Source organism: Sinocyclocheilus grahami, unplaced genomic scaffold (genome assembly GCF_001515645.1).
Source record: "Sinocyclocheilus grahami isolate Dianchi unplaced genomic scaffold, SAMN03320097.WGS_v1.1 scaffold249.1, whole genome shotgun sequence".
Taxonomy (NCBI): domain Eukaryota; kingdom Metazoa; phylum Chordata; class Actinopteri; order Cypriniformes; family Cyprinidae; genus Sinocyclocheilus; species Sinocyclocheilus grahami.
This window is the reverse complement of record NW_015505428.1, coordinates 1,342,081-1,366,347: the sequence shown is the minus strand read 5'-3', so window position 1 is coordinate 1,366,347 and position 24,267 is coordinate 1,342,081. Positions and strand designations below refer to the sequence as shown.

The 24,267-nt window shown below is 37.2% G+C and overlaps 1 protein-coding gene across 8 annotated transcripts in view; it reads right to left on the bottom strand.

Moving 5' to 3' along the window:
• Nucleotides 1-24,267, bottom strand: part of LOC107598261 (lipopolysaccharide-responsive and beige-like anchor protein) — a 228,872-nt gene that overhangs the window by 119,421 nt on the left and 85,184 nt on the right. For all 8 annotated transcript variants that reach the window (XM_016289545.1, XM_016289547.1, XM_016289551.1 and 5 more), the window contains 2 exons: nucleotides 9,616-9,680; nucleotides 5,801-5,909 (listed from right to left, as the gene is read on the bottom strand). In XM_016289545.1, coding sequence (XP_016145031.1) covers nucleotides 5,801-5,909; nucleotides 9,616-9,680 — 174 coding nt within the window. The remainder of the gene's footprint in view (nucleotides 1-5,800; nucleotides 5,910-9,615; nucleotides 9,681-24,267) is intronic.

Genomic DNA, 24,267 nt, shown 5'->3' with positions numbered 1-24,267 from the left:
TCTGTGTCCGTCAGGACCCTGCTGTCCCTGTAATCTCACTCTCAAGGGGTAAAGATAACTCAATCCCAGAGTGGATGGATGTGTGTGTGTGTGTGTGTGTGTGTGAGAAAGAGAGAGACAGGAGGGGAGCCGGGGAGTGAATAAAGGCATATGTTATCCATCTAAGTAATAAAAATGTGTCTAAATCACTGGTATCCACCATCTCTTCTGGTGGATTTGAACCCTGACAGGGAACAAACATAAATTTATTTTTATTTCCTAAATAATTCAGCAACTAGAGAATGCACTGGAACAAAGGCCGTCTTCAATGCTGCCACCTTTCTCTTAGACCCATTCCTCAACTGAACAACACACTGTAGCAGTCTGTGCTTCACATACAAGTGCCCTGGTATTGAATAATGTTCAATAAATTTAGTGTTTTCAGATCTGCAGTTTGTTTGATTTGATCTGAAACAGACATTAAACTGTTACAATGTTGCATTTTCACTTTGGTTCAAATAAATACAGTGCCTCACAGATTCCATCTCCAATGATCTATCAGCTATGCGTCCTGGTTATCATATGGATATTAGTAGTGTTTTGGTTTCTGGATCGGACTGCATTCTCACCAAATTAAATCCGATCAGATCCGAGTGTGATTGTGGTATTCCTACTAAGGGAGAAAACGCATCTGAATCAAATCCTCCTTATAAACCAAGACTGAAAACACTTCATTTCACTTAGGATTCATTTTCTAAACAATGTTTGAGTAACAACTATTCGAGCAAGATTGGGATCTGCACCATTTTTTATTAAAAGAGAAGTGTCTTCTCTCAGGATTGACAACCCATTGAAATAAAGAGGACCTATTCATGATTACATTACAACATTAGGTATATAACTGGTTTATGTAATATAATTTGGTATATTAGGTATATCAGAAGGAATTTAGACACTATTATAATTTGTCACTAATATAACAGTCTACGATAGTACCCTCATTTTTGTTTTTATTTACTTATTTGTTTTATTCACCTTTTAATTCTGGTTTATTTACTTATTTTATTTTAATTATTCATTCATTCGTGCATATATTGTGTGCTATCAGTACCTCGATTTTTATTTCACTCATTAAATTAATCAAAATCCTAAATCGTAGGTGCATCAGGCAGTAAAACAATAAAGAAAGTCGCACAATTTTTAGCTTTAATTGCAATATTCAACAAAAGAAGTTCAAAGTAAAATGAGAAGTGATGTGGAAAAAATAATATACCATAATTACAGACATATCTACCCAGGCATTATTCGATTTCTCAGAGGACCCCTGAGTTTGCCAAAAAAAAAAAACTGTAGGTACTTCTCTCCAAAATTTGTACGTAGGTTGTATGAGAAAAACACAGATGTGAAATACAAATTTACCTAACCTTCTCAAAGAAAATGAGCCCCGTTCTAATATTGCTACAGTAACTGTAGATCCCAGACAACTAACAGGTGAATCTTCCTCATTCTGAATGTAGTCAAGGCTACAGCATTACACAGCAATTTGTGAACGAAACAATATTGAGAAACAAAAAGAAAACTTCTCCATCCATTCTGGTTCTCATATGTCTCATATTTCACGTTGTTCCCTTAAACATCCAAATCCTGTGTAAACTGCTCTTCAGGATGGAAAGGCAGTGTGATCCCCACGGGAGCATCTTTCACTGGCCTGTTATTTTTATTGTGGCCGTGCAAAATGAAACCGGTGGCTCAGAGAAGATGGCAAGCGCCGGAATAGAGGAAAATCAATACGGCAATATCAGTGCTGCACTTATCGGAGGCTCCCTGCTTTTCAGGGGTCACAGAGGAGCAACTATATCTAAGCGAGGGACTCAATGCTGAGATGGATTTTTGAGAAATCTGTGCTGTGACTGAAAAGCCATATTGTGGGAAATAAAATACACTTCGACAACTATGTCTCCAGATGTATCTAGTTTTTCAGTTTAATTTTTGTAAACAATTGAGCGATTTTCCACGGACACCCTGGCTATATGAGATGGGCCCACAGTTTGGGAAGTATTGACTTAAACGCTGCCATCTAGGCCCTAATCAAAGTGTGATCCATAACCGTCACAAGTAACTGTGACCCAACTATCCATGCCCTATTAGCCTCTAGAAACTACTGTACATCAAACCAATCAAAAGATTCCCAGCCATCTGTCTGTCCAACATCGGTTTCTCTTATTAAAGAGAGTTTGGGTCAATGAAGCATCACAGCATATGGCTTTCATTATGGAGCACTTTAAACTCAAAGTGACAAAAAATGGCATAATTGCACCTGATTTCCTAAGTCATGTGAAACCGTCTGCTCCACAGAGAACAGCATTATGTGAGATTTCAAGTAGAGGATTAAATAGTATAGTGCCCTTTTATTCATGCAATCTTGCACAACATTTTCACCTCATTTTTTAAAAATAAATATATGTAACTGAAGACTGTAAAATGATAAGAAAACATAATGTGCTTTTTGTGCAGTTTTTTTGGCATCCATATAATGTGCCTGGCACTGATAATCTGTGCATTTTTTCCGCAAAAAATAAATATATGTAACTGAAGACTGTAAAATGATAAGAAAACAATGTGCTTTTTGTGCAGATTTTTTGGCATCCATATAATGTGCCTGGCACTGATAATCTGTGCATTTTTTCCGCATTTGGCAGAATACCCAGCAGTATTTGTGAGAATAATACATTCTCCACCGTGCTGTGAGTGAGGCTGGAAAAGCAGAAAGAATCGGACCAGAGGGGCCAATTAGAGCGAAAAAGGAAAGCTAAGCACGTCCCCAGTGTGCGGCCGTCTTCCACTGAGCGTCTGGGAGAACTTGGCCAATCCTGGGAATTTGGGGTAGTGGGAATGATGAGGAAGAGTGTTCCGAGGTTCCCTCTAAATGTCACTGTGAGGTAAGGAAGCTTGTTTAAGTGGGGTATGTTCGAGCAATACTGCCAGCTCTCATCTGTTTTACAGGACACACGCCTGCAGGCGCTCTTATAGTGTTGAGTGTTACTGTTGCAATGAGACGCCAGCCCATATAAACACATGGCTATCAGCAGTATATTTTATCTATTAAAATAAATGATTAAAATAATGTTTTTGACCTTTAAATCAGTATATTAGAATGATTTCTGAAGGATCATGTGACCGTGAATACAGGAATAATGGATGCTGAAAATTCACAGGAATAACATTGCAAAACTAATTTTTATAAAAGTTTTGTTTCGCTTTTATTTAAAATATTTATGAAGTTTGACATGCTGAATATGAAAATCACATTACTTTTTTGTGTCATTAACAGTGCTCATGAAAACTAAAAAATATGTTGACAAGCTAACCTGTTATTAGTCATGCATAAAAATGACGTGCTACATGCATAATACTGAGCTAACAACAACAGTTTGACATAAACAGTTTGCAAAAGTGAGTCGCCCAAAACTTCAGAAGTGTATGACTGGAATGTTGCAGAAAGCACTAGAATATTACAGAATGTTACAGAAACTTTAGAATGTTCCTGTCTTCGCAAAAGCAAAATATATCTTTAAAAAACAAAAAATAATACAAAGAAATAAGTAAACAAATTTTTGTTACATTGAAAATATATTAAAATAGTAAAAAAAATATGATTTATTATTTTAAATTATGATCATATTTCACAATATCACTGTCCATTTCTACTATACTTGCCTTGGGGAACATAAAAGACTTCTTAAAAAAAAATATGAAAAAAATCTCATCAATCCTAAACTGTTTTAATGATAGCTTATATTAGTCTTAATAATGTATTATAATTACGCACGCTGCGGTTTACGGAGTGAGTCATCTGAAAGATTCAATGAGGAAGTCAGACTGATTCATTTGCCCATCAGTTTAACTGATTAGTTAGAAAGAATCTGTCAAATTTAGCAGCTTGATTTCAATTCCCAACTGTATATTTGATAAGGACTGTAGTGAGTTGTATTGGACCAAACTTCTGCAGATTCAGCAGAGGGACAATGCCATTCTTGAATTAAAGTACAAGAAACACTGAGCTGCGTTCAACTCTGCTCCTGCAGTGGCGAATAAAGCGATTCTGATTCTCTGAGCTGATAATGAATCAGAACTCCTTTGTTTTCTGAAAACGGTGAGACGCTGGGTGAAGCGTTTGAGGGAAGCTGCCAAAATAAGCGTACAGGCCCAATCACATACAAAACATGACCCTAACAAAGCAGACTACTGCAGAACCTTTCACAGACATGATACACGATCGCTTTCTCCGGTTTTACATGTTTACTTTTAACACTGTCTTTCAAATGTTTTCCTCTCCCAGTCTCAGTTCAGAGACCGTGCCTTGAACCTTTCTCAAAGCATAACATTTTACAACTGGAGGGTGGGAGATGTTGAACAGAGCAGAGCCCACTCCCCCTTTACACTGTCACGTCCAGCCAGACAGAACCAGAGGGAGGGACGGGAAACGAAAGGAAGACAGAAATGAAGGTGCTGTATTCCTGTCACTGGTGAAATTCTCCCACAAAGGGAGCACAACTGGCAGAACATGAGTCCGAAGGGAATCGTGAGGGAAAAGAAGCAGGTAGACAGAAATGGAGAATGATGGAAGGAATGAGAAAGCGAGACTGCAGTGATAAAAGAGGTGATGTGTGTGCGTGTTTGGTGGGGCAGCGGTGGAGGAATGCCCCATGGCTGTGCTATAAGGAATAAATCAACTGTGCTGCTATGTTTTGGTAAGATACATGCCAAACGCAATCTCTGTAGCCAAAGCTTGAAACCTTCTTCCATATAAGTTCAGTTTGAAAAGAAAACATTTCTTCTCCCTCACGTTGACAGCCTCTCAGTTCAGACAGACAAAACTTTTTTTTTTTAATATCCTCGCGGGGCTTAACAATTTCATTAAATCTTACAACAGTTTTTAAAATTGTAAATCAAGCCTGAAACAGAATATATCTGCAAAAAGTGAAAGTAGCTTGTTTGCACATTGTGTCAAGAAAATTTAGCTATTGCTTCATTTAGAAGCAAGTCTTCAAGATCCCATGAAATGAAGTGACTTGGACTTTTTTTTTCCTGTTAAGTTGGAGCAGGACATATTGAAGGAATTGTACGTTTTATACACTACCATTCAAAAGTTTTTTTTAAAAATAAATTTATATTTTTATTCAGCGAGGATGCATTACATTGATCAAAAGTGACAGTAAAAACTTAATTTGTTTTCAAAATTGATAATAATCAGATATGTAACTTGAGCACCAAATCCACATATTAAAATAATTTCTGAAGGATCATGTGACACTGAAGACTGGAGTAATGATGCTGAAAATTAAGCTTTGCATCACAGGAATAAACTACATTTTACAAAATATATATAAAAAAAGAAAATTATATTTAAGATTAAAAAGATATTTTAAACTATAATAATATTTCACAAAATGTACAGCTTTTACCGTATTTTTGATCAAATAAATGCAGCCTTGGTAAGCATAAAAGATGTTTGAGCATTTGAACAGTAGTTTACATAGCTATTTATGTCACAGCCGTGAATTATGATTTGCTACCTACTATTGCTAGTCAGTGGGAAGTGGAATTAGATGGTATTCTCATTTTATACATCATTTGATAGGACAACAGCCTGTAAAATGCAACAAGAGCTATCAATATTTTTGAAACACATTCATAGGGTGTCCATCCAGCCATTTAATGGGGTCTTCAACTATTGAAAACTTTTAGGAGCATCACTGACAACAGACAAGAAATCTTGTAGACTGATGCTGATAGTGTGTGTGTGTGTGTGTGTGCTCACCTCAAACTCCGCGTGCTTGTGGATGTCCTCTGCTCTCTGGCGGCTCAGAATGAACTCGGCCTCATTAGCTACACGCACCAGATGGTCCTTCATGGTGTGGCTCAGCAGTCTGTACATCAAAATCACATTGAAGTTTAAGAGTTCATACCTGACATCAAATGATTCTGTCTGAATTTTTGCTGCAATGAGGCAGTTTGTGTTGGTGACATAACTGAATCCAAATACTTTTAACCGGATCCGATTAAACTAAATCACGCATATTTTTCCATTATCGTAAGAGATGCAATAGACACATTTATAGACACAACCCTTCAAGAACTTGAATCAAGAGATACACTGATAACTATTAGCATATTATGGCTGATATTATTAACCTGTAGGACTGCACAATATTGGGAAAAACTGACATTGTTTTCCTGTGATATACAGTATATTGTGATATGAAAAAAATATTATTATATTTTATTATTATAATAGGCTATAATTATTATGGGGTGTGCATCACACTAAGCCAATATTGATTTTATTCTGACATACTGTGCATCTCAAAACTAAAATAAATAGTTTGTATGCTACAAGAGAATTTATGCATCACAACATTATAATGTACAGCATTTGTAGAAATCCTAGAAAAAGATGATAAACATCCAAAAACAGCAGACACAAATAATAATAATATGGATGCACGATATTGGATTTTTGCCGATATGCCGATATTTTTCAACTCATTTTGGCCGATACCGATATATTTCCTTTTGTTTGGAAAAAACACCAAGTCTCGAAGCTTTGAAAATAACTATAAATAAATAAATATATATATATATATATATATATATATATATATCAATCGCTGCATTTTTTCCCCAGAAATTTTATTCTGACATACTGTGCAGCTCAAAACGAAAATAAATTGTTTGTATGCTACAAGTGAATTTATGCATCACAACATTATAATGTACAGCATTTGTAGAAATCCTAAAAAAAAGATGATAAACATCCAATAACAGCAGACACAAATAATAATAATAGGGATGCACGATATTGGATTTTTGCCGTTATGCCGATATTTTTCAACTCATTTTGGCCGATACCGATATATTTCCTTTTGTTTGGAAAAAACACCAAGTCTCGAAGCTTTGAAAATAACTATAAATAAATAAATATATATATATATATATATATATATATATATATCAATCGCTGCATTTTTTCCCCAGAAAGACGCAGTGTTAACCCTAACATTTTATTTTAAGTTTTAACATTTGTCTAAAGCAAAAGAGTTGTAAAAATTCTTTAAATCTTTTACAGCTTATGATTTGTTTAAAAAATAAAACATATTACACATTAATTAATAAATTTGTATATATAAAACTATTTAATTTACAAGTGTGAAGTTTGTGATTTTTTTTTCATGTAAGTTATAGCTTCTGACCTTTAAAGGTGATCGTGACATAGTACCCCCCTTAAGGAGCGGCTTCCAGACGCTCCAAAAACATGAACAGACTTAAGTCCAGGAGGGAGGTGGAACACGGGGAGAGATGGAGGGCCAGGCCCATGGACAGGAAGAAGGACTGAAGATTGAGGTTAAAAGGGGAGCCAGAGTGGAGTTGAAGGTGACCAGGGTGGGGGCGGCGGAGCTGGAAGCCTGGGTGGAGCAGAAGACCACAAAGGTGGAGCAAGCGGGACCAAAGATCCCCACAGTGGGGCCGATTGAGTGGAGGACCACTTCAGCGGAGCTGATGGTGAAGAGGACCACCAAGATGACTCAGACAGAACTGGAACCCACCACGGTGGATCTGAAGGCCACCAAGGCAGAGCAGACGTAACGATAGAGGGCTCAGAGAGGTTTAGAAATGGCCCCTGTGGCCATAACGGGACATTCAGAGAGTTCAGGAATGACTTTCTTGGCCATGACAGGACAGGCAGGGAACTCACAGGCTGGCACCAACACAGAACTGAGCTCTGGGGCTTGAGCGGGCTCTGGAGTGGGCTCATGGACTGGAGAGGGCTCTAGAGTGGATTCATGGACTGGAGTGGGCTCTGGAGAAGACTTATGGGCCAGAGAGCAATGTGCAGCCCAAAATGGTCATCGCCATTACTTGAAGGGCAGTGGAGGGTTGTAGAACCTCTGAAAACGCTGGGCTTGAGGAAACCTGAGGCCACTGGGATGTCTGCCGCTTGCAGCGACATCAGCGGTGGGTCCGCCACACTGGACATCAGTCTCGGGAACACTGGCGTGGCATCTATGACGGCTGAAGTCTCTGGACTGGCGGCCATGATGGGTCGAGGCTCTGGAGTGGAAGACACTACAAACACTGGGCTCGCGATCCTCAGTGTATGGCATGCTGGAATATGCAGTCTATCAAGCAACTTGTGCACCGGAGCTTGCTGCCTACTAACTCAACTGCTGGATAAAACTGCATGGGGACACGAAGGCTATCAAGGGCACTCCAGCTGGTGAGCGTGACAATCACATTATTACAGATGTGCTGCGTAATTTGCATTGGCTTCCAGTTCAATTGCTCACTGATTTTAAAACTCTCACTCTAAAATATAAAGTTGTACATGGAATGGCTTTTGTGACTTGGTTACCCCGTACATACCTTCTCATTCGCATTAAGCACTTTCAAGAAACGGTGTAATCTTTTTAAAATAGCTCATCTTGATTAATTTGATTAGCTTTTCAATAGGGTGTAGTTAGCTTTTACCGTATTTTTGTACAGTATTATTTATTTTTATAGTTTTAGTTGTTTTTACTGTTTGTAACATTGTGGGTATGAGAAAAGTACATTATAAATAAAATTTATTATTATTATTATTATTGGTGAGTTGCACCACATGACATTTTGCAACCCGACCTAACGTTCCCTTGTCTTTGAGGAAAAAAAACAACAAAAAAATAACTTTTTTACTTTACGCTCAAAAACTTAAAAAAATTATAATTATAACATTATTTTATAAAATTTAAAGAGGTGTTGCAGGTCATTGTATGTTTAAAGCACATTTTTTAATGCATTTTTGAATAAATTAAGGAATATGGACGAAAACATGAGAATCACATAATTGATCCATCCAAGTATAATGGAATTATCACCTAATATAATCACTGCACTGCAATAGTTCTCGCTTTAGTTCTTTTCTTTGGGCTAGGTTAGAATTCAAACAATGTTACAAACTCCAGTATTGAAAGTAGCCATTATAATGACATATTTGATGTGCACTTTTATAGCAATGATTGCACTGATATCTCTATGCTGGTGTCAGGTGCTGGTGTCCCAGATGTTGTCTCAACCCTGACCCTGCTGTATGTTTGAAAAAGCTGTAAAGATGGCCAGCAGTGAAGGTGGAGGAGCCTCAGTGCATCACTGCATTCATTAGCATTTCTGGAGCACTCATCAGCACGGCAGCATTCATTAACATGAATTTCCATTGCTAACATAAAAATGAGAGCCATCTGAAAGATCTAAGGGCTTGAAATTGAAGACAGATCCTTCCATCCCAAAGGAAGTCCGAGTAAAAGAGTCCAACAGATGATACAAAAACCCGTCTGAAAACAGCAAGATACGAGAAAGATTTCCCAAGAGTTGGGCGAGAAACTAAGGTGCTGCTGCCCTCTCAGAAACACATGGGAACCCACGGGAACAAGCCAAGTTATTGACAGACGCCTTGAACTCCAGGTCACCCTGGTGATCCCCTTTCCACATTACATTGATTTCCTCCCAAACAGAATCTGATCGTACACGCGGAGCGTTGTAGGCCGGGAGATAATGAGGAGGCTGCTAGCAAAGGGTCAGAGGACGGGATTAGATAATTACCTGCCCTCGTTCACAAGCTCGATGAAGGCCAAGCCCGCGTTCTTCTGGATGGAATTCTGCCACTCCTGTGGAGAGAAATAAAAGAGACTTTACTCTTGGAATTAATACAACAGGCAGAGAAGAGAAGGTTGGGTTTCATCAGAATAAACATCCACATGTCAGTGATACTGAAGGATTAAAATGAACCCCGACATCAAGTTTCAGTATCATTCTGTCAGGGTTTATTTTGTAATAATAACTGAATGACTGTATACTATACTACCCCATTGATCACTGAATAAATGAATAAACTTGAAATACTGATTAAATGATTTGAGAAGAAAGAAAGTTCCTTGTGATAAGAGAGACATGGAACTAGCACAGTGTAAGAAACTGGGTGTTAGGGGGAAAATTCATAAATAGTTTAGTGACCATATAATTGTATATGCAGGTCGATGTGATTGACAAATCAGAATCGAGCATTCCAGAGAGAGAAACCTATATTAATTTATAGAAAAAAATAATAAAAATAAATAAATAAATAAAATCCCACACTGAAAATTTTTATTTTAATAGTTTTTCAAGTTAGTGCAGTATAAGTGAAAAGCATGCTTGAGAAATGTGAAAAAGAATAATGAAGGTGAAACTAGCAGAGTTTTAAAACTGTCATGGCTCTAATTTTGTCAAAGTGTAATGTAAAATTATTATGTACTTGAAATGTATTTGGTATGCTTAACTTAATTAGCCTAAGCAATACAAAGGCCTCATTTCAGTTCAGAAAAGTGTCATTTTAATTTAATTTCCAACACAAAATGCTATCAAACAACACATGCTTTGGTGAGATTTGGTGGGAATTTTATTTGTATCCTCCACAGATGCTAGAGGAGTTTCATCAAACTGTTCAGAAGAAGGGATCACTGTGGGGAGGGAGGAAGAAACCAAAACGGTCATCTAACATGTTTAAATCCTATCCTCAATTCAAGAGATTGCATTTAAACAAGCACACCGCTCACAAACTTTAACAGGTCTCACCCGGTTGCTGTAAAAGGTGTTAGTCTAAACAACTGCAGAAACCACAGCTTTCAGTGATGTTTAACAAGCCTAGGAGAAAAAGCGAATCACTGACGTTTTTCACAGCTGCGCCAACCTTTCAACACTTTCCTGTGATCGTCTCAAGAATAATAATAACATGAGTATGTACAAAGTTGCTCGTGTATTCTCGAGGGCTCTTTTCACAGAGAGACTGTCTCAGGGAGACAGGAGCGTAACTCTGCGACCCTTATGTCTCATTTGTTTCGGTCAACAGAGAGTGCGTCTAGGTTGAGGTGCAACACAAACAATAGTTTCATGATGATGATTTATTTTTAATCCCCTGCCCATTCCTAGGGTCATAAATGAAAATGAATCCGGGCAAATGTACTTGCTTACAGTATAAAGAAGGAAATATTTCAGCATCCTATGGGAGATGAAGAAAAGTGAGGCGGAGACCAAAATAAACCAAAAGAATTTAAAATGCAAATAACTCTAAATGAGGCTTTTTTCACATGTACAGCTGTTAATTCCCAGATTAGATGCATTTTACTCTGGTATCTCCAGCATTCAAATATTTGTGTACCTATATTCAGTTAAATCAGTCTTCAGACAGAAAGCGGAGTCTGGTTAGTCCCTGCTCTCCTAAACTTTTACACGTTACACTTTCAAGTAAGTAGTTCAAATAAAGCTTAAAAATGTGCAGAGATGGGACATTTATTTGTTTCTTTTTTATACTTCTCTAAATTTGGAATGAATAACTCATTTAGGAATTGACTGTGCGCTGTACACAGTGTTTACGGAATATGGTGGAATAAGAAAGGAAAATAAGTTGAAGGGACAGGATGGAGGAATAAATGAGAATTTTATTTTTTTTAACCATTCAACTAGCTAAAGTTTAGTAGAAAGCCTGCACATGTACTAGAATCACTTACAAAGATAAATGCATGTTCGATGGGAGAGAAAAGGGCATTATTCTTTAAAGGAAGCAATGATCCCAATCAAAAAGCCTTAACGATCAGTGCTGTGTGTTGGGGACAAGGCTGACGTTTATTGGATTTCAACCAGTCATTCTGATAGGACCCTGATACGGTTTTATGGTATCCAATGCCGTTTCCATTCTGACCTGATGAGAGGATACAGGCAGCCATTTGTGACCTTTCACCTCTGACCCTGATCTAAGAGAGGTGCTTCTATAGTCCAGCCACCTCTGCCCCGGTCCTGTCGTCACAGCTACCACTCACGCCGATCCATTCATGTCATCAAGACCGGGATTGTGTCCTAAGATAGGATGTGACTTTTATCACAAACAGTGCCTGGGAAAGTTTGTATCGTAAAAATAAACTCCAATGATAGCCACTGATCCAAATCAGTCTTACAATCTACATCAAGGACATTTATCATTGAGCTGTTTCCTACAAGTCTCGATAAAACAACAAAGGAATATAGGAAACACTTCTTCAAGGTCAAATCTATCCAAACACGCTCGTGTAAAATGTCAGTTTCCCTTTTATTGTAGCTCAGGTGTATAAACACGTTATGTGAGGTTGAGAGCTCAACATCATCTTGCTTGCAGTAAAAAAAAATATCTAAGCATCCTTAAAACAAGATACATTTATTTTTGTATTATTTTGATAAATTTAAACAGAAGGAATAGTTTCCAGAGAAAGCATCTTTAATATAATTGTATTTTTTCTTGTTCTATTGGAATGTTATACACTTATTTATTTATTTGTTGGTTGGTTGGTTGGTCAATTCTCACTAAGTTCTTAATCAAGGACGGGAAAAAAAACCTTATTACAATTTTACTGATTTAGAACATTATTATTATTATTGTTGTTGTTTTATTTGAGATTTTAAAACACGAAACAAATTTGTTCAAGAATTATTAAGAAGATAAAATATGGGGAAAATCAAAACAAGAACAGTTAGTTCTGACAAATCATGGACATAATATACATACAAATGAATGTATTCCTCAAACTCAATTCCTGGATGGCCGGAGCCCTGCAGAGTTTAGATTCACCCCTAATTAAACAGACTAATCAAGTCCTTCAGGCTTATTTGGAAACTACATGGTAAGTGTGTAGGAGCAAAACTCTGGGCTCTGGCCCTCCAGGAATGGAGTTTGACACCCCTGTTCAACATCAATGAATCCTCAACATATTTTAATCAATCAATCATAAATAAATAAATACATACAGCTGCTGGTAGCCATTGACTTCCATAGCATTTCTTTTAGGAAGTAAATGGCTACCAGCAACTGTTTGGTACCCAACATATCTTATTTTGTGTTCAACAGAAGAAAGAAACTCATACAGGTTTGAGGATGAGTATAAGATTCATTTTTGGTTGAACTATTACTTTAATATTTACATTTACCTGCATCTTTTTCACCAAACAACTGGTTAATCAGCCACAAAATGCGCTGAGATAATGCTGCACCATGAGCAGTTATGTTCCGTCATACTGTAATTGTTTCTGAGTGATGAAAAGATCTATGCTACAGTACATATGAGTCTATGTGATGGAAACTGAAGCATGTAACACAGGGCCAAGGGAATGGAGAGAAAGAGAGAGAGAGATCTGATGATGCTCTTAAAAAGAACTTAGTGGCATCGTGATAGTGTGAGTGTGTGTGTGTGTGTGAGACTAACATTCTGAACACATTCATAAACAAAATCAGTGTTAATGTTGTGTGCCCATATAATAAAAAAACACATTGCTTAACATCCCCCCACACACACTTTAAATGAATGCTTTGATTTACTGATTTTTTTTAAATAAAAAAGCAAAAATACTATTCTTCCGAGACACGCAAACACCATGTTTTAGATTCCTTAAAGAAGTCATCCAACGAGCCATTCTTTCCTAATCACTGCTGATTAAGAGAACGCAATTACCCTCAAACTAAAACAAAACTGAAACAACGCAGACCTACAATGCAACGTTTCGCTTCATCCACAACGGCAAGACGAGGAAATGTGCCCAGCGTTCGGCTTCGTTCACTGAAAATAAACAAGTCGCTCTCCAGTTTCCGAGCCATCAGTTATAATCACAAGTATTTGTTTGTTTTCTGCAGGCAGGGGGATTGAAGCTCAGATGAAACAAAAAAATTATCCGTCACATGGAAGAGCGCTGTTTCAGATCATAACGAGCTGGAGAAGTTTACGTTACGGCTTGTCCGCAGAGCACAAGGCGATTTGTGGCGGAAAAGTGGCTACTGTAGAGCTTTGATCGACGGAAAGAGATTCTAGAATCTAAAAAAAACCTTAATTCAGCAAAGTATTTTAACCTAAAAAATACTTATCGTTCAAAAACAAAAAAACTATAAAATAATATTTCCATAAAGTATCTATTACTGTAATGCTCGGCTTGCTGTGGTTTAAAAAAAAAATGACACTGAATAAACTTTTTGATCAGCATGTTCAAATTTATGCGGCTAGAATCCTGACTAGGCCTAGAGCAAGAGATCACATCAGGTTTTGTGTGTATTTTAAGATTTCTATACGTACCTCTAAGGCTATAAGTACTTTTAATGTCAGCACTTTTAATTTCCTATTCTCTATCTTGTAACCTTCTGGTTTCCTGTCTGTCTGTTGCACTTGTATTCATTAGGAACAGAGTATTTTATTGTTATCCCCCCAAATTATCCAATTTGCTACTTAGGAAAAATAGAGAATTAATCTCTACAATCTTTAAAATGTATTATTAAAACTTCTTTCTTTACAGATATTTTTATATATTTAGATTTTTTTTATTATGATTTTTACACCTTATTTTATTACAACATTGTTGTTATATGATCTGCACATGACAGTGAAATTATTTAAAAATATACAGAGCAGTAAAATCCTTCTGTTTCATCTCTCTTTTCCAGAAAACAGTTTGTGTAATTAATTATAATATTCCTGATTATTTTGAATTATTTTGAATTTAATTATTATATTTTTTTAATTTAATTATTTTTGATTATTATTTAAATATATATATTTATTTTTAATTATGATATTATTCTTGATTATTTGTAATTATTTTGAATTTAATTATTTTTTTAAAAACAATTATTATTATTTAAAATGTATAATTATTTTTTAATTATTATTATATTCTTGATTTTTTTTTTATTGTTTTTAATTTTAATATTGCCCTTCAAGATGGTTGAATGTTGAGGTGCTAAAACTTCAGGTCCACTTCAATCAGCTCATCATAATATCAAAATGGCATCTGACAGCAGGTCCAGACAGCTTAATTCACTGATGTGACAAGCCGAACGCTCTACAAGACCTGTGCTTGTTCTCAGATGTTATCTCTTCCCGAGCAAACACACAATCCCATACGGCCAGTGGCCTGTGTTTCTGCGAGGACACTCCACACAAGCAGACTTTACAAGGGGAGCAAATATTTACTCTGACTACATTTAACGGCCATAGAGGATTGCAGTTAAATACACTGATGTGATTTGAAGCTTCCTCACAATGAGCTGGGCTTAGATGTGTCAAAAGAATTTCCAAAAACTGAAGGTTTAGGAGGAGGCTGATGACTGAAATAATCTAACTTGACAGGAATGATAATAACAAACATAAATAGTGTTGTTTTCCTTTCTGGGCTAAAGAAACTGATTACTATATGTTCGGCACATGGTGAGAGAATGCACAGTGATAATACGATTTTGATTTTGTTAAAGGGGTCATATGATGCGATTTCATTTTTTCCTTTCTCTTTGGAGTGTTACAAGCTCTTGGTGCATATAGAAGATCTGTAAAGTTGCAAAGACTAAAGTCTCAAATCCAAAGAGATATTCTTTATAAAAGTTCAGAGTCAGCCACACCTACCTAAAACGGCTCGTTCTAACACGCCCCCACATGTCTATGTCACAATGTGGGAAGATTTGCATAACGCCGCCCAAATGTTCACGCAAAGAAAGAAGGTGTAACTTTTATTCTCGCTGTAGTATTGTTGCTGCCGCCATGTCGTGAAGACGCTGTGTGCTTCGTTGTGAAAGCGAAACTACTTTGTTTGGTCTTCCAAAAGAGGACACGACTAGAAATCAGTGGTTAAGTTGTATTTACAACACTGTTCCAGAACACTTCAACCCAAATATTCAGATGTGTGCAGCGCATTTTATGGAGGACTGTGTCCTGATCCTGGGAGAGTAGACTACAATGCCGGCTGTTCTGACTCACAGACTGTAAGTACGTTTTCATATTTAAAGAATTTGCCACTGATGATTCAAACGCGAGTTTTGGGCAGTGTAGAGTAGCGCTTGTTGTTTGTCATTTCTCCGATCACAAATGCAGACATGGTTTTATGTTTACGCGGCGCGATGCAACGCAACGCGTAAAAAGACAGTATAAGTCATTATAATCAGTAATTATGTCCCCACTGGATGCAACAAATGCCTCGTTTATAATGGGTTTTAATGTTTTTGTCTCGTCGCTCCGGCCGGGATACGGCATCACAGTATGGTGAGGGGCGTAACATTTCTGTCACACGCTTGAGGTATTCGGCCAATCACAACACACTGGATAGCTGGCCAAACAACTCACTTTTCAGACGGATGAGCTTTGTAAAAATCGACGCGTTTCAGAAAGGCGGGGCATAGAGGAGAAACAATAATGTACAGTATGTGGACAATAATGTGTTTTTTTAACCTTAAACCGCATAAACACATTTAATTACACCAAATACACCAAATAATGTTCTTTTTAGCAACATCATATGACTCCTTTAATACGCGTATCCACATATGTGACCCTGGACCACAAAACCAGTCATAAGGGTAAATTTTTTGAAATTGAGGTTTATACATCATCTGAAAGCTGAATAAATAAGCTTTCCGTTTTCCTATTTGGCCGAGATGCAACTATTTGAAAATCTGGAATCTGAGGGTGCAAAAAAATCTAAATATTGAGAAAATCATCTTTAAAGTTGTCCAAATTAAGTTCTTAGCAATGCATATTACTAATCAAACATTAAGTTTTGATATATTTACAGTAGGAGATTTACAAAATATCTTCATGGAACATGATCTTTACTTAATATCCAAAAAATCGATCATTTTGACCCATACAATGTTTTTTTGGCTATTGCTACAAATATACCCAAGCGACTTAAGACTGGTTTTGTGGTCCAGGGTCACACATGTAATTAGTGACACAAAGAAGGTATGTTAGGAAAGAGATTTCTGAATGATGTATACCAGAGCACCATCAACCTACTATCAGGTTCTTCAACAGTTAAAGAAAAGAAAAAAAAAGCACTTCTCTTGGCACCATTAAAAAAAAAAAAAAAAAAAGCCTCAATAATATGTCTCTTTCCCAGCCAACGATATTGCAGTCAGAGAGTGAATTAAAAGTCACTCAAGTCTGTTCCCTCTCACTTCCTGTCAGGAAGAGCCCTCTCTCCGGACGCATAGCTCGCATCGGCAGGGCGCCGGCAGAATTAAGTGCCAGTTGGTGTTAGTGTGTTTTTTCTGGGCCTCCACGGAGCCCTGTGTTCAAAGAAGGCTGAGAGCAAAGTTCTCCACCGGCACGGAGACCCTAGTGGGTCGTTGTCTGGGGTGGAGGAGAGAGGAAGATGGAGAGGGGGAAAGACAACACGTGGCCTGGGCCTGCGCTTGAACCTTGCGTATGTGTTATGCCTCTCAGCGGGGTCCAGGTCCGACCGCGAGATGGGGAGGGAGAGAGATTCAACCTCAGGTTCAACCACATTCCTCTTCACTTCTGCGACATTTATGGAACGTACAAAGTTAAAAATGGCAGGACTACTTGAGACAAACCAGTCCACACTGAACTTCAAGCGCATGCTGGCGATGTCCCTGAATAGCTCTTAAATTTTTAAAGGCCAGTTTTGAGTTTGCATTGAATCTTTTTTCAGGTGCAGTAAGTCAAACTACTCTTAGGCAAGTAAGGTACAACTAACCAATCATTTGTGACCCTGGAGCACAAAACGAGTCATAAGGGTCAATTTTTTTAAATTGAGATTTATAAATCATCTGAAAGCTGAATAAATAATATTTCCATTGATGTATGGTTTGTTAGGATAGGACAATATTTGGCCGAGATACAACTATTTGAAAATCTGGAATCTGAGGGAGCAAAAAAATCAAAATATTGAGAAAATAATATTTAAAGTTGTCCAAATTAAATTCTTAGCAATGCATATTACTAATCAAAAATTAAGTTTTGATATATTTACGGTAGGAAATTTACAAAATATTTTCATGGAACATGATCTTTAGTTAATATCCTAATGATTTTTGACATAAAAGAAAAATCGATCATTTTGACCCATACAATGTTTTTTTGCCTACTGCTAAAAATATACCCCAGCGACTTAAGACTGCTTTTGTGCTCCAGGGTCACATATAGTAATTCATGGAATATTATGTTATTTTTGTCTTGTAGTCCAATGTGACTTATATAATGTGATTGATACTGCCATTCAAACACACTGCACACCAAAACACATGCTTACAAACCTCATCCTCAACCGAAATGCAGTCATCTAAAATAGATAGAGCAACAGATATATCTGAACAGATAATCCGATAAATTATAGTCTCTTACACTATGGGGCTTTTGAATGCTTGAATCTGATTGGCTGACGAACATTCTAAGGTGTGCAATTATTTTCAGGGAAACGCACAGCTAAAGTAGTTCCAGGCAGGTCTTGATTGCATTACAAATGGTTTCAGTTATTTCAAAAGTCCTTACAGCCTACAAACCCACAAATACACTGAACAAGCAAATACATATTGTAAACAACAAGATAAAAACGATTTCCATGTTTTGCCACAAAATTACATTTTATTTTGTACGGAAAGCACATACTCGCTTTCTCCCTCACAAACGCTCACGCTAATGGAAACAAACGCACACAGAAAATTGTTGTTAGCGCTGCTCTGACGATTTTATTAGTAAAATAGTTTAGCAACTTAAAAGCTACATGACATTTCTAACTAGCAAGGTAATAATAGCGCTGTTCTTGAAGCAGATAAACTTGCAGTTTGGCTATTAGTAGAGTTGCTGCTGCCGAACACTGTCGAGAGACGCACAGACTCAGGTAATTCACACAGGCTTAATCTCTCTCTCTCTCTCTCTGTCTGTCTAATTACAGCATTATTGACTGCATTTGTCTGCTATCAACGGCTCAAGCCTCTGTTGCTAGGTCTAAAATTACATTTTGGAATTAGCAACGGAGGCGTAAGGTGAAATGTGTAAGAAATTAATCCTACACATGAGAGCTTTTTAAGGACAAAAACCTGACAAATGTCTTGAGGTGTGGTAACCATAGTATAAGCGGAATAATTGAGTCTAGTCTGTTGAATTATTAGAAAATAATGCACACCAATAATGCATTATATTCTACTCAACTCAACGGCCCGTTGTCAATTATCCTTCCATATAAATCTGTGAAGTAGAGAATGCTTTACAGGTGCCAATAATTCACTCTTAATCCTCACAGGATTAAGAAGCATTTCAGTTTAAAGACACTCGTAAAGCCAGAGGAAAACCAAATCAATGCAACAATTACATAAGAACTATTTTAATAACATCTCGTGAACTGGTGTTGTTTCAGACACAGAGACTGCGCAACTGAGAAATGATGAAGAGATCCGGTGAACAGCCAGCGATTAGGCTTTCACTGGACAGTCGACCGATCGATTTCTCTTTCTTTCGCTCTCCCTGTGAGTATTGATCCAAGAGTCACTGGGACTCCACGGGGTTAAACTCTTGAGCCACTGGCCACTCTCCATCCTCTTCCTAAAGGTCAGAGGTTAAGAAATGCCAAGTGCTCAGGGGGAAGTCAGTGTCTCCAGTATGTATTGACTGACGAAGGTGCCCATCTGTTTAACAGGTTAACTCTACATTAAAGGACAATATCGGGACAGCAGATGTGTAACGATGGTGATCAAAGTAAGGAGAGAAACAAAACATTTATTTAGCCAGCTTATGATCTAAATACATGAGAAAAAAAATCATATTGTACCAAAAACAGAGAATACAAACTCAGGCCTCTTGCAAACACGCCTGAAGATACTGTTTCTTGCTCTTGCACCTCAGCCTTTCCATCATGTGAGGCATTCACGAGAAGATAAATGTCTTAAAGAATAGATGACCTGACACAAGGTCTGAGCAGTAATGGGTGATATAGGGAAACACGGCTGCCCGACTCCCATATATATCTGACAGGAGGTCACTGTCAAGCAGACAGATGAGATGATTTCCAAATCAACTCCGATCTGAGAGCAGTTTGCAATTGCTTTTCTGACGCTTACATAAAGTAGCATTTAACAAAAGGTTCTTTTCGCGTATATTTTCAGCTGGACAAACTTATCTAGAATCAAATCCACAACAACTATATGAACCGAAGAGTAGCTTCCTCTCCTTGTCAGAGTGTCTCAATGCGGGCGGCATTATTTATTGAAAAGCGGAAACCTTTTTAAGTGATATTCTCTAGCACAACAGCTGGTGGTATATCTTTTTTAGTTAGACAGTGTGTGTGTGTGTGTGTGTGTGTGTGTGTGTGTGTGTTGGCTGTCAAAGAGAATTAGGACGGGTGAAACACAAGGCTTTTACGTGGATGCCTTGAATGGCAAGATGAGGACACTCAAAAGACGATCTTCATGTAATATGCAGGGTCTAATCTGAAGCCCTATCACTGGCAATTTCCTGAACGGAGCTGATGCTTTGATAGCTGTTGTTTTACACTCCTTTCTTTTTCCTCTCACCCACATTCATTCTCGTTTAGCCTTCTGCTCTAATCTTTCTGCTTTAGTTGAAAATATTGAAGGAATGTTCAATGCAAGTTGAGCTCAATCAACATAATTTGTGGCATAATTTTACCACACAAAGTAATTTATATCAATACAAAATAATTTATTATAAGCATCAATTTCTTTAAAGAGGGTTTAAAAGGTTTAAAGACCGATATGTGAAGGCCATGATTTTGTCCAGCATTTATTGCACGCTAAATCATGAAAATGTATTTAAGCTGTAAATTTGTCTAAACCATCATTTTTGCAAATTAACTTATTCATGCAAATTAACTGATTTAAGACAATGGTGTGGCAAACTAAGTGATTCTATCACAGTATTTTATTGTTAACATATAACAAGTATATATATTATTAATTATGATTTTATACACACATAAATATATATAAATTCGTGCTGTCAAAATTAACGTTAACGCATGCAATTATTTTTTTTATTAAAAATATTTAATGCAGGGGCGGAGCTAGGGTTGGCCACCCCACTCATAACTGCTGTTCTGTCTCATTTTTCTTGATAAGAATTGTGTTTATTTAGACGCAGATCGTCATCAAACGGGAGACTTTTCAGACGCGCACTCCAACTTCACCTCAGCGCCAGGCACGAGTCAAACGAGTATGGAAAAGATGAGGAGCTTCAGCAGAACAACTGTGAACAGCGGTCAGATGAGATGCTGTCAGGCCATGTGTCAGTAAAAACACATTTTCCTGTCCTGTCAGCCGTTATAATGTGCTCATAGCGTGTGCTCTTCAATTGCACACACAAATGCAGTGGCGCGTGCTGTATATAATTTCATATTAAAGCGCAAATGAAACCACAAGCATGCAATGTCGTAGTTATGTCATCAGTTAAGTCATGAAGTTACCAAAAAGGCAACTGAAGCTGCCTTAAAATTGTGCATGCATGCATTTGTTATACATGAGTCCCATTTAAGAACATGTCTCTGAAATGCAGTGGTTTTTCAAACTGTCCTGGAGCAGCAGCACTGTCTCACTCATCGAACACACCCGATTCAACTCGTCAGCTCATTATAGAGACTTTAAGACCTGAAGCAGGTCAGAAAAGTAAAGAGTTGTGAGAAAATATGATGTGTGTCAGATCCGCATCATGTTCAGCAGCAGCAGCTCTTCAGCAGCCAAAATAACCCAATAACCCAGCTGTTGAAATCTTAAAACTAATCGCTCTCAATTATACTGTAATGTTGAATGGCTATAGTAACTGGTTAAATATTAGGAGGAAAAAAACTATTTCCTACAGACATCAGTAGTATTGTTATCTGTGATACTCGCCTTCAGTCATAAAAGATGCCAGCAAACAAGTATTTAAAAAATACTGTCTTTATGTTGTTTCTACATTAATTTGAAGTGAATGAATGTGAAATTATTGCAATATAAAAGTATATTTAAAAACTTTAATGTTAGGTGGGATTAATCGCGATTAATTTAAGAAAAAACGTCAGGTCAGAAAAGTAAAGAGTTGTGAGAAAATATGATGTGTGTCAGATCCGCCAGCAGCCAAAATAACCCAATAACCCAGCTGTTGAAATCTTAAAACTAATCGCTCTCAATTATACTGTAATGTTGAATGGCTATAGTAACTGGTTAAATATTAGGAGGAAAAAAACTATTTCCTACAGACATCAGTAGTATTGTTATCTGTGATACTCGCCTTCAGTCATAAAAGATGCCAGCAAACAAGTATTTAAAAAATACTGTCTTTATGTTGTTTCTACATTAATTTGAAGTGAATGAATGTGAAATTATTGCAATATAAAAGTATATTTAAAAACTTTAATGTTAGGTGGGATTAATCGCGATTAATTTAAGAAAAAACGTGTGATTAATTAGGTTTTTTTAATCGATTGACAGCACTAATATAAATACATAAATAAAATCAGAAATAAATAAGAAGTCAACACTCTCACTTGCATATTTATAAAAAGAACAAAGCGCTGGAAAAATGGAATAAAAATAGAATACAAAGGTATATTAAAAGTCGCATGTGTCTAACGTAGCTCTATACAACTATCAATAAAACACATATAAGTGAAAAGCGATAAACCACAATAGGCTTATAGAAGATGATGAAAATTGATCCTGTGTTGGGAATAAAGGGATTCGTTTCAGAGAAATGCAATAAAATTGCAGTTAAGAATCGCTGTCTAACAGCAGAGCAGCCCTCCTGATCCTGAGTGATTAAAAACTAGTCTATGACCCTAACCTTTAACCTCTAGCCCTAAACCTACTCCATCTTGTACCACAGATATTAATTAGAAAATTTGTGCAGACGGTACCATATCCACCTGGATTCTATTTTGGGATGAGAAGGAAATGCAAGCAAAAGAAACTGAATCCATCAACATCCTCCCATACTTATTGCCTATTCTGTCAGCAAATACACTGCTTCAGTTCCTGTCTACAACAACAGCATTTCCTGTGCAGGGATGTCCTGATTAACCACAGGATCAACGGGAGACCCTAAAGTTCTTCCAAAAAATCTTCCACATTCATAAAACAAAATTAACCCCCTACAACAGACTGTGTAATTTAACTGGGGGTAAACAGGGCTCAAGACCTCATTTGAGCTTTGTCGCCTTTTCCACGGTTTCTCCCCACACAATAAAATTACATTTGCATCAGCTCTAAGAGAATTTAGTCGGGGTGATTTATTAAAGTAATCAGCAGCAACGCAGCCTTTTCGTTGCAGCGCAGGGCCTGCAATGCGCCGCCGCTGGAACGGGGTTTGGGCCGGAGGCTTTTTTTCAGTGGAGGCAGGCAGAACCCAAATACTCCCCTTTGATTAGATTAGCATTACACAACAGCGTGACAGATATGACAAATAGGTGCATTAGAGCATGTCATTTATTCTCTCTTTTCTAGATGCTTGGGTTCACAGAGGGACCCCCACCTCACGCCTCACTACTGCAAATATATGCGGCCCCTGACACCCCGTCTGATGCCTGATCCCTCTGGATTACCTTCAGAGAGGGTTATAGGAGGACAAGAGCTTTATTTCTGAAAATAAAAACACTGAATAAAGAGGCAACGAGTGCTTGGTTATGTGTATTACTCATTTGTATGTAAACCAAACAAAATGATTGTCACTGAAAACCTGTAGTAGCCCTGACTTGATGTGTGTGTGTGTGTGTGTGTGAACTGACATAATATCACACACTTCAGCGACTCTCCTCCTCTAAGGGCAATCTATGGCTACCTCCATTAGCCCTCATCAAACACTCAAAAGGGAGCATATGCATAATGCTGGTTTCCATTTTTTGTGGGGTCATTCCATAGACCTGATGGTTTTTATACTGTACAAACTGTATTTTATATCCCCTTATCCTAACACTTCCCCTAAAACTACCCCTCACACAAAACTTTTTAGATTTTCAAAAACTTAATTCTGTACGATTTATAAGCTTGTTTTCTCATGGGGACCAAAAAATGTCCCCACAAGGTCAAAATGTATTGGTATTACTATTCCTTGTGGGGACATTTGGTTCTCATAATGTAGGGAATACAAACACACACACAATTCTACCATCATAACACTGATTTCATCTTATTAAACACTGAAATATGCACCCATAACTCAAACACTGACACACTAACTTCGCAATGTAAATGGTGACATACCATAGACCTCTAATGTTTTTATATAAAGTTTATTATAATGACTACAGGCTAACCTTTGCACAAACCTCCAACCCATCATCCTAACTCATTTACAATCCCCTCTCTAGATCCCTTGATAAATATTAACCAGTTTTAAAGCATAACATTATAAGCTTGATATTAATATAAAATAAGATCTTAATATTTTTATATTATTTTTAATATTATCATTAAAAGCTTCCTGTATATAT